Source organism: Gavialis gangeticus, unplaced genomic scaffold (assembly GCF_001723915.1).
Source record: "Gavialis gangeticus isolate Ggan-Ray unplaced genomic scaffold, GavGan_comp1, whole genome shotgun sequence".
In the NCBI taxonomy this organism is placed as follows: Eukaryota; Metazoa; Chordata; order Crocodylia; family Gavialidae; genus Gavialis; species Gavialis gangeticus.
The window spans coordinates 12,116,448-12,127,633 of NW_017729006.1; the positions used below are offsets into that span (position 1 = coordinate 12,116,448).

At 39.0% G+C, this 11,186-nt stretch overlaps 1 protein-coding gene across 2 annotated transcripts in view; it reads left to right on the forward strand.

Moving 5' to 3' along the window:
- The window catches only part of ANO10 (anoctamin 10), a 302,528-nt gene that overhangs the window by 90,700 nt on the left and 200,642 nt on the right, over window positions 1–11,186 (forward strand). For both annotated transcript variants that reach the window (XM_019508811.1, XM_019508810.1), the window contains exons 11-12: window positions 2,752–2,943; window positions 5,180–5,308. In XM_019508811.1, coding sequence (XP_019364356.1) covers window positions 2,752–2,943; window positions 5,180–5,308 — 321 coding nt within the window. The remainder of the gene's footprint in view (window positions 1–2,751; window positions 2,944–5,179; window positions 5,309–11,186) is intronic.

Consider the following 11,186-nt stretch of genomic DNA (forward strand, 5'->3'; position numbering starts at 1 on the left):
TGTGTGTGTGTGTGTGTGTGTGTGTGTGTGTGTGTGTGTGTGTGTGTGTGTAAAAAATATTTTTTTTAAAAAGAGAAGTTCCCATTTTCCACAAGGACCTGCAGAAGGAACACAGAGACTTGAAATTGCAGGCGGCCCACTGGGCACTCCCTGTGCGTGCATGGAAAAATAACACGGGGCAGAGAGGTGCACCTAACTGCCCAAGGCAGTCCTGCTGGTAGTAGCTGGAAATGATTGACCACCTCTTCTGGGACTGCCCATATGCATACAAAGAAAGTATGTGCACCCCTCCTGGTGGCAACAGGATTCAGAACCCTGACCAGAGAAGCAGTACTCTACGGGCACTTGACCAAACAGCAAGGGACCCCAACAGCCCGCTTTGACCAGTTCATTTTGTGATTCAGGTATGTCCTGTGGAAGGCCAGGAACCTGCTCACAAACAGGCACTCAGACCCCACAGTTGAGGACTGTATTAAAATGGGACTGAGTGAAATATTCTGGTACTACAGGAAGACAGAAGAGGATGATGGGAAAGGGATGGTGGACTGCATACAGAAGAGAGGGGTCTGGCATAGACTTTTCAGAGGCAAGCCTTCCAAAGAGAATGAGGAGGAGGATAATGGTGAAGACGACAATGAATATGATGATGCGTGAAAGAACTGGACAAATGGGATGATTGAGGAGAGGGGAGGGAGGATGGAACTGAGGGAGTCTTTGATTAAACTAATGTTTTCAAAGGAATGGTGATGGGTACATGGGCATGCGAGTGCACAGTGCGAACTTTGTAAAAGGACTAAAATAGTTTAGTTGTTAAAGTGCATTTTTGGTCTGTCAAGTAAACCACAGCAGTCACATGACAGGTTGTTAGAGGTACAGTTATATATAGTTGTTTAGGTATGTAGACATGTTTCCTTTTCTCTTATTCCCTGTCTCATTCCCAATCTTCCTCATTTCCCTTTCTCTCTTGATATTTCTTTTCACGTTCATCTTTGGCTGGAATCTTCCTGAAGTAATCTGTTCCCCCTTTTCCATAGTCTACTTCTTTCTGGAATTTCTTTGAAAACCTTGTTTGTTGAGTTCCCCTTCTACTTTGGCTGCCTCCTGGGAGAGGGGTGAGGTGGGGTGGGTATGATATGCTACTAGAGTACAGGAAGAAGAAATGATGACCATATTTTCTTCTGAGGCTGTGCTACACTGGAAATAACAATAAGAATAGGACATGGGTATCAGTAGAGGGAGCAGAGAGGGAAGCAGCACTGGGAGTAGCCTGCAGTAAAGGTGGGGGTAGGGATCGAAAGGGAAACCTGGCATACTGCCTGTAGCACTTTGAGTGAGTGACAGCAGAGACAAACATGCGACTGTCACTCCAGTTGAGTGACACTTGGCAAGTATCCTTAAACAGGAATGAATTAAAAGTCAGAGTGTATATAAAATTTTTCTATGGGTATGAATCAGTATATTTAAAGGTTGGGTGGCTCTCCTGGGATGTAGTCTACAAATTAGCATAGCTGGATCTGATTAGCTATTTGGGTTAATAGCGAGCTTGACTGAAGGATGCAGCTGAAGGCAGCCATCCTCTCATATTTATGTGCTGATTTTTGTGCCTGTAGGCTTCTACTGCCTCTTTGTGTTTCCTAGAAAAAATACATTAGATGCTAGGGAGCCCAGCCAGGCTGACAGCTAAACTGTCAGCAGAAAGAGGTTGAAAAGAACCATGCTACTGATTCAGAACCAAAATTGGTTTTCTTTCTTTTTTAATGTCTTTGCTACATTTACTTAAAATGCCATCTAAATTTATATTTTCCCTTATCATATATAACATTCTAAGCACGAGAAAGTGTTGCATAGTAAAAATAACTAAATTGGGATCCAGCTAATGCTTTTTCATGGGCAAGAAGCAAACACAACAGTTCTTTTGTTAAGTAGACATTTTTTCACATAACATTTATGGTATTTTTGACTCGGATTACATTTCTTTTTAAATAGTAATTTTTAGTAATTCTTTTTAAAAGCAATGTATTAAGTATTAAATTTGCCATCATAAAATTATTGATTAAACATGTAAAGGTTGGTTTAGAGGTCAGATGTTGTGTGGTGAGAACACTTCTTGTAGTTCTTCAATATTCTGTTCAACTGCCAGTGCTACTTCTGTCTTGTTATTTTGCTGTTTCAGCCTTTGTCCTCTCACATGCATTGTGGGTTACTAATTTTGTTTGTTGATCTTGAAATGAAGTATCTTAAACCCACAAAAACCATAAATAAATCACGTTTATGAATCTATAATCTCCCAAACTGTTAGGGCTTTTCTTGTTATACCAGACTATCTTTAGGGTTTTGTGCTGGTTTAAATCATGGCGACAACATTTTTTACTAGGTGGTTCTCTTTTAATTAGAATTTAACTGAGGTACTTAGAAGATTCAGAGTGTTTATAGGATTAGTTCATATGTTTTATATCAATAATAGATGTAGCTATCAGTAATATTGAAGAACGTTTCTTAGACTAAAGAGCAAATGCGCCCCTAAAGAAGCAGATTTAGAATAATTAACTCCAAATTAGACTAGAGTTGATCTAAATACTAACTTGAATGGTAAGTACTTTAATTTTTTTCTCTTGCTGCTAATTCCAGAACATACCCCAAAATTCCTGTTTTGGGGTTAGAAAGCATTTGGCTTATGTGTTTTTAATACTGCTTTTCATCATATGTTGTGTAGAAATGGATAAAATGTTCTTATTTTGTCTCTTTTCCCAGGGTACCTTTGATGATTACTTGGAGTTGTTCTTGCAGTTTGGCTATGTGAGCCTTTTCTCGTGTGTTTACCCATTAGCAGCTGTGTTTGCAGTGTTAAACAACATCACAGAGACTTATTCCGATGCCTTAAAAATGTGTAGAATCTTCAAACGTCCATTTTCAGAACCTACAGCAAATATTGGTGTCTGGCAGGTAACCTGTTTTTCACCTGTTTGTTTATTGGTGTGTGAGTGACACTAGGAATTGATGCCCCTACCACCCCCCTACATTGCATATGCCTCTTGTGGCTAGGGGGCAGGCAGGAGATAAAGACTGCAGGAGGCAGAGGTGGTGGTGAGGAGGCAGTGGCAGGGCAAGGGGCAGGGGTCAGGCTACTTGCCTCTGTACCATCTGGCCCTCCACTGCCTGCTTCCCTGCCACTGCTTTCCCTGTTGCAGTGGTGGGAAGGATGAATTTAAGACGACTCTCTAATAATTAGATTCTTTATATGGAAGATTATAACACATTTGTAAATTTTCCTTGCATAGAATCTAATTATTGAGGGGTCATCTTAAATTCAGAGTCAACTTAGATTTGGATAAATAGGGTATACATGTACATTCAGTGGGGCAGAAGTATAAGAGAAGCACTGCAATGTTAAATAACATAGAGGGGTGATGATGGACAACCATAACATATATAAATGAAAGTGCGATAATATTTTAACACAGCTCATTTTTCTAAGCCAGGTCCATACTATGGACATTTGCTGGCTTAGCTATGTTGATCAGAGATGTGATCCTGAGTGACATAGCTCTGCTAACAAAGCACCTAGAGTAGATAAAATCATGCTAGTAAAATTGCATTTTCGCTGATATTGTTTGTTTTACTTGCATTAGAGGTGGGAATGGGCAAGACTGGGCTGGAAGAAACTGTTCTAAGAAAAATATGTGGATTTTTTTCTTTATTTTCAGTTTATATGGTTCATTTTAACTAATAGTGCAAATGTGATAAAAATTAATATAGATTCTAGGGTTCAGTCATTTATTTTGTGCGAGTGAAAGGAATAAGGAATTAGCTGTAGAGTTTTCTGTGGAAAGGACATTTGAATTATTGTATCAGACAAGCAGAGTCAGTGCTTTGCTGTCAAGGTGAACATTGCTTCTGCTGATTCATCACAGCAGTCATTACATTTCAATGTCAGTCTTTTTTACTCACAGGGAGATTTCTTATTTACAGGGTCAGATTTTCAAAGGTAAGTGTTGTATAGCAGGCAGTTATATCTGTGTACACATTATTTCTGTATGCTGTTCAGACCAGGAGCTTCTCAGAGCAAGATTCATTCTTTTTGAATGTATAGAATATATTAAAATAAAATAAATTACAACATCACCCATCTCAACACCATGCAAGTCATGCACCTGTATATTCACACATGAGACCAGTAAGTCACCTGGCTGGTGTGTGCATGCAAATACCCAATTTTGTAGGTATTTGCGATTATGCATGCTTAACTGTATCTCATAATGTTCCAACAAAATTTGGCATCCAGAGCCAGTTTAAAATCTTACTCTGCATTGCCATGGTTGGCGACATTAGTTTTCTGTCATCTAGTAATGAACATTAAGTCAATATTTTGGCATAGAATGTTGACAGTATTCATTTTAGTATTATTGAACTCTGAAATACTCTAAATTAAAAATGTCCTTTGGTATTGTTTACTTTGAAAGTTATCTTCCTTTTGGAATGTACTATACATCAGGTGTTGGCAGCCTGTGTCTTATGGCCCTCAGAACCATTGGATCTGGCCCACAACATGGGGGCTTTGGCTTTAGGCATCATGGAGACAAGGGCAGGCTGTAGCTAGGTTTTAGTGCCTGCCCATCTACATCTGACTCCAGGTGAGTCATTTCTGCTTGCAGCCAAAAAAGTTGCCTTTAAATTCTGGGTCAGTTGAGGGTACTAGAGATATCATTCTGTTTACTTTTTTCTATTGGAGTTAATCCTGATTTTTTTAGGAGACAATTTCATGTCTCACAAATTTAGCTGGTGGGATGAGTTTCAAGACCTGTTAAATTCTGTCATATTATGACAAATAACCCTTGCGTTTTCCCCAGCAAAATATGCAGGGCAAAGGTTAAGCTTGCAGAATCCCAGTGATGGATCCTGTATTGGTATAAGCCTTGTTTTGGCTCTTACCCATTCTAGAGGATTTATGGACCTTGTTTATTCATTTTAGATGAGATGTTGATAGATTCTAGACAGAACCTCTTTAGTTCTTTATTTGTCAGAAATCAAAGCCTAAGAGAGAATGGGTAGTACATTTTTTTTTTTTTTTTTTTAGCTTTGTTCAAAATCTGATGAAAGGGCAGAGGTTTTGTCTTAGGTCAGGGGACTCGGAAGGTAGATGTTGTTCGAAAATTATAGATATGTTTTTGTTTTATTTCAGTTGGCTTTTGAAACCATGAGTGTAATATCTGTGGTTACTAATTGTGCACTGATTGGAATGTCTTCGCAAGTAAATGCCATTTTCCCAGAGTCAAAAACGGACCTCATTTTGATTGTGGTATTGGTGGAGGTAAGTTTTAAGCTTTAAATATCTTCATGGGTTTAATAGCAAGTGGCATTTACAACAGTGAAAGTTTTAGTATTTTACTTGTCCGTAGATCTTTTTCTTTCATTTACCAGGAAGTAGAAATTCCAGGATTACAACTAGTGTTTTTTGGCATTGTATATCATTGTAGTTTCATCTTTTGATGTTGTCCTGCTGCTTTACATATTTGCAAAGTATCATTTCCATAACCCTCTTTTTTTTAATCTAGCATATGTTCTAGAAAGATACCCAGTCCAGTGTCATTCAAGTAATAGTCTTCACTAGTGCTTCTCCTCCACCCGCCTTTTTGGAGCTAATAACCTTTCATTTCATTTGACTATCACAGTTGGTAAAAATAAAATAATAATGTGGTAAAAATAAATAATAAAAAAATATTCTGGTTACATAGTTTTTAGGAAATTGGTTTCCTTTTTATGGCCAAAACTTTTAGGTTGCTTTTGTGAATAGATTCAATTGGATAGTGGCAGAATGATGTTCTTTTTCTCTTTTTTGTAGTAGCTACCATCTTGTGTGAATGAGTCTGAGTTTTCATTTAAAAAGATACTGGCATATTTAAGCATTACAAAACTTACAGTTGATTCAGATCTTGGGGTTAACTGTTGAATCTGCATACATTCTGTATAGTCAGACATTAGACGATTTCTGTTAAAAGCACTGGCAGCATTAAGTGTGAAGTCTGTTGTTGACAGGTTAAATGTAAACAACAAAACTATTATTGTTGATCACTGTACACAAGTGGGGGATCATACTGTGAAATCTGCACAATCAGCTGTGAATGGAATCTCATGTTAGTGTCAAGTAGACAGTTAAGTTTCTAGGTAGGCATTTATTTTTGGAGTACACTTCAGGAGAGCACCACTACTAGCCTCTCAAAATTTAATAGATGGTTTATGCATTTTTAGAATAGGAGGCCAGGACATCATTGCATTTGCTCAGATATCTCTTGTACCACCACTTTAATAATATCTTTCACATAATCTTATCAAAATGTTCTATAGAGCTAGATTATAGCAGAAAGAATGAATAAATGAAGGAGAAAGATTTGAAAGGAAATGGTAAGTTGATATTGAGTTATTCCATATGCAACAAGAGGCTGCTGAGGGAAAGGTGCCCATCTCAGAATCAGCAGAATGGTGTAAAGGGACAGATCCCAAGTTGATACTGCATGAATAAAGAATGTGGAAAGAAAGAACAAATACAGTAAATGAGATGAGAAAGGTTCCTTCCTAAGGGAAGACAGCCATTCAGATAAAGAGAAATCACCATCTTAAATAGCAAAAGTTAGGACACAATAAGCATCCCAAATGTCTGCTTTGTATAGATATACCAATCCATTGATACAAAAAGTAATTTCTACAGAATTAAAAAAATAGAGTTGGAAGGGATTTCAAAGGATCATCAAGACTTGGCTTAAGACGCAACTTGTCTGAATCATTCCAGATAAATGAATGAGCCAAACAGCCCAGGGAGATTTTTTTTTTCGTTTTCAGAAAATTCATTTTTATATTTTAGTAGTATAACAAATACTCTTCAGATTGAATATGCTTTGTTTACACAATAATGTTTGACAGTATTCAGTACTAAAATCAGAGTTGTACAAAGCCTTTTTAAGCATTCTGTACCAGGCCCCTATACATGTGTGCAAAAGAAAATAAAAAAATCCCTGTGAACTCTGTTGCTCCCTACTGTTTCTATGGGAACAACATTGTAACAGCAAAATCAGACTAAGTGCATTTAAAATAACCAGTGTTTCCAAAGTGTTAAATCAGTGATTTTAAAGCAGCTGACCCATTTTCATCAATACAGCATCTGCTTCCATGGCAACCTGATTTGAACTAACAACTAGCAGCAGAGTTACTGAAACTCTTCTTTCACTTGTGGAGAGATGGTGAATGAATGCGGCAAGTTCAGTTTTCACACAAAGGAATAAAAGTAAATGCCACCATTGCCTGATGCAGCTTAAGAATACTTACTGGCCATAGTAGTAATTGTAGGGGGGCGGGGTTCCTTTTTTAATTTTTTTTTTAAGTACATTGCCCAACTAATTTGTCTTCACTTGTTAGAGAAATGTGACCTTTTGATGGATTCTAGGAAGTTCTAGAAAATGAATATCCATTGAGGCCAGTTGGCTACCTACTTTCTTATGGGTACAGGAACCTAAGGACATAAACGGGAGAAATCTGCAAATCTATTTGAGTTTTTTGAACCCATTTCATAATATGCAAGGAACATCTGTAAAGAAGTTTGGCACAGGGTATATATATAGGTCAGTATGGCTCTATGGTAAGTAATAGTGTCTTTTTTTTTTTTTACTTTCTTTGAAAATTGGCAACATAGATCCTAATTCCTGGTAACAACTGCATCCTAATTCCTCTCTAAAATGTCAGAAGAGTAGTTGCAGGACTGCTCTTCCAAAAGATCTTTAGATCAAGGCCAGGGAGTCGGGCAAAATAGCATTTTATATACAACTTCAGTTGTAAGTCTTGAACAGTTTGTTAATGAGGATATTGTGAATGCAAGCTCTGAAATCTAATTTAGGTCTAAATGAATGTGTCCTAATCTCCAGAGGTGAATCAATATGCATCAGTCTATAGCAGTTAAATGTAAGAAACCATTTTGGACAGCTTTTTGTGCACAGGTGGATTTATTGTTTGTTTTATTTCCATACATCATAAAATGTGTGGGCACTTTGGGATCAGTTTGGTTGTATTTAATGGTAAACTAAAAGTCCTTAAGGGCCCTTTTGATATCTATACTATGAATCTATACTGTCATTTCCAGGATATGAGTGTGGTTTCGGGAAGAATATAAACAAATTAATACTTTGTTTTAGATGAAAATTAAAGACCACTAATAATTTGGGAGGAAGGACACATGACTATAAAACATGGTGTAAAGGATCAGGCATCTCACTGTCTGGGCTTTTATGAGAGATAATATCACAACAATAGTTCCATAATAATATAATAGTAATAATAGGAGTCCTGAGAACTTTGCCAAAGCCATCTTCAGTTTTCTGGTGGAAGAGATTCATGCCTTGAGCAGGAGAAAATACAGCAGTCCTTTCAGGAACTTTTTTTCTCTAAGACGGGCAAAGATTCACTCTTTGATTTACAGTAAAAGTTACGGGAATTTTTGCAGATTACTTTTAAGGTAGTGTCTATGTGACAGGGGGCCCAGTTAAGGCTGGCTCTCAACATCAGCCTGCCCACCTATCTATGTAGGGCAGTCCGCCCAGTCTCTCCTGCCACGACTTGCTGGTCCATAAACTGGTGTAAAATGCGGGAGGCCACCCATTTTATTGCCCTGATGCCAGGGGGTATTGTGCAAGGCTTTGCACCATCCCTACACCATGTCCCATGCCTCACAGATGACATAAGTTGATTATAGCTCCAGCCCGAAGCCGAGCCAACTCTGCCCCTTGCTGGGCCTTTCACATTCTGCTCTCACACTCGCCCCCTCTCACAGGGTCACATTCACTTCACCTCATCTCACAGGGCCTCTTACATACTGCCCCTCAGTGGCCCACTCAACCCACCCTGCTCCTCCTGAGTGACCCCCTGGGCCATCAGGCTGAACTACTCTCATGCTGGCCCATGCACAGGCAGAGCCTTCGGGTCACTCGAGCAATCCCTACTCTACAAAGCACTGACTTTATGCCCTGCCCTGGGCAGAGCTCATTCTTTAAACCCTTGCCAGGCAACGTGCTTCTGTTGTCCCTCAAGTCGGGGTTGACCCATGTGCTGCCCTTCAGGCTGCCCCTGCAACCCTACTCAGCACACCCCTGGTACAGCCCTTCAGGTCACCCTATGCAACCCTATTCTGTACCCACCCTACACCCTTTTTGCATCTCACAAAAGAAGGGAGTGGGTTATGTTTCACAGTGGGTGTGTCACAGCAGAATTCCTGGCTGTGCTTGGAGTCCACATAGGTGTGGGTCTCTGGTTATCTCTGATGGAAATAAAAGCTTTTTGTCCATCACAGCTCAATTAGTTTATGATTGGGACCATAAAAACTATAGCCAATTAGTAATGTAAAGCATACATTACCAGTCCTTGCTTTGTTCTGGTACTGTAGCAATTCACATAGAGGAAGCTTATTGTATTTTAGACAGGTGTATACCTAGGGATCTACCTACAGTGTGTGTGTGTGTTGGGGGGGACTTGCCAGTTTTTGTGGATCATGGCATAAAGTTCTAATTCCATAGTCTTTTTGCAGTGGCCTTACCGCTTGGTACTGATTGGCAGAGGCGCCTTGGGGATGGGGACAGATGGACAGGGAGGCAGTTGCCATGTTGGCTGCTGCCTGCGCTTGGCACTGATTGGCAGAGAAGTCCTGATGGGGGAAAGAGGCATGAGGGGGCAGCAGCCATCTCATCTGCTGCCCTTCATGCTGCCCTGCTAGCTGGCGTCTTCTCTTCCTGGCACTGAGGACCGCTGGCTCCCACTGGGGAACCAGCATTTTATTTTTATTCAGTTGTTTTAGTTGTCAATTTTTGTGGACAAACCCGGATTTCACTGTTTCAACAAAACTGCTAATTAAGTAGGTCCCTACCTATACCCCACCTGTTTACAGCAAACAGCTAATAGAATTATCCAGTCTCCATCTGCTTACATCAAAAGTAAAAATGCAGGAATACCAAAGTACATTCCATTTTAACTGCCATTTGTCAGAATTAAAATGAAAAACTTGAAAGTGTAAGACACAAATGTAGAGCTGGTACAGAAGATAATTGGGGACCTACTTAAATCACGATGAGACAAAAGGTTTTATGTGAGCTTCTCAGAGCTGCTTCTGCGGGCATTTTGTGGTGACCCTGCCCCTTTGTGCTGACTGGCAGAGAGGCCCTGGCTGGGCGGGGCAGGAGGGACAAGGGGGAAGTTGTCATCTTGCCTGCTGCCCTTTGCTGCCCTGCCAGGTGGTGCCTCCCCTTCTGGCAATGAGGACTGCTGCCTTCCACTGGGGAGCCAGCATTTTAATTTTGTTGATTTTATGGACAGTCCTAGATTTCGTGGTTTCCATGAAATCTGTGACACTGCAAACTAAGTAGGTCCATAAAAGATAATTATTTTAAATTCAATTCAAAGATAATTCTTAAAAATAATTTCTAGGATAAAGGTCATGCAAATTTTAGCTGGACCCTTAACATAAGGGAACAAGTATCATGAGTGTTTGGTTTACAATTTAGCAAAAGGCCTTTTTCCTTGTTAATGTAACAGCTAAAATTAGGTACTTAAACATATATTATTAAGTAGCATAACTTAAAATATATGTCCAATTAGCCAATAGAATTGAAATCTGTAATGGTAAACAGATATGCCAAATGTAGCTCATACAAAGATACAAGTGACAAGTACAGAAAAAAAGTGGGAAATTAAGTAATTGAAAAATTTGTTAAACTTAAGAAGTAAAGAAACGAAACAAAATTCAGAACAATAATTAGTCCTATTCAGATCAATGATTCTTTATTTTTACCCTAGTGTATTCCATTGATGTTAACAGAGTAGCACCAGTGTAAAGCTGGAGTAAGACAGTGATGAATAGGGCTAAAGTATTTTTTGTTGCTTTTTAAAAAATCATAATAATCTCTTATATCTAGAGAAGGTACACGTTTTTCAAATTGCAAATATTCCTTTAAAAATATGAAGCCAATGTTTTTCACATACAGTTTTGGAGTTACTTCTACATCTTCTAGTCAATTGAAATATAGGTTCTTTTTGTCAATTAATTATCTTGCTCTGTCATCCAGGGGGAGTATTGTGACCGCTTCTGGAAAGATTTGGGCAGTCACATCTCCTCATTAATGCAGTATTTTTTATGTCAGTTGTTAGTATTTGCTTTT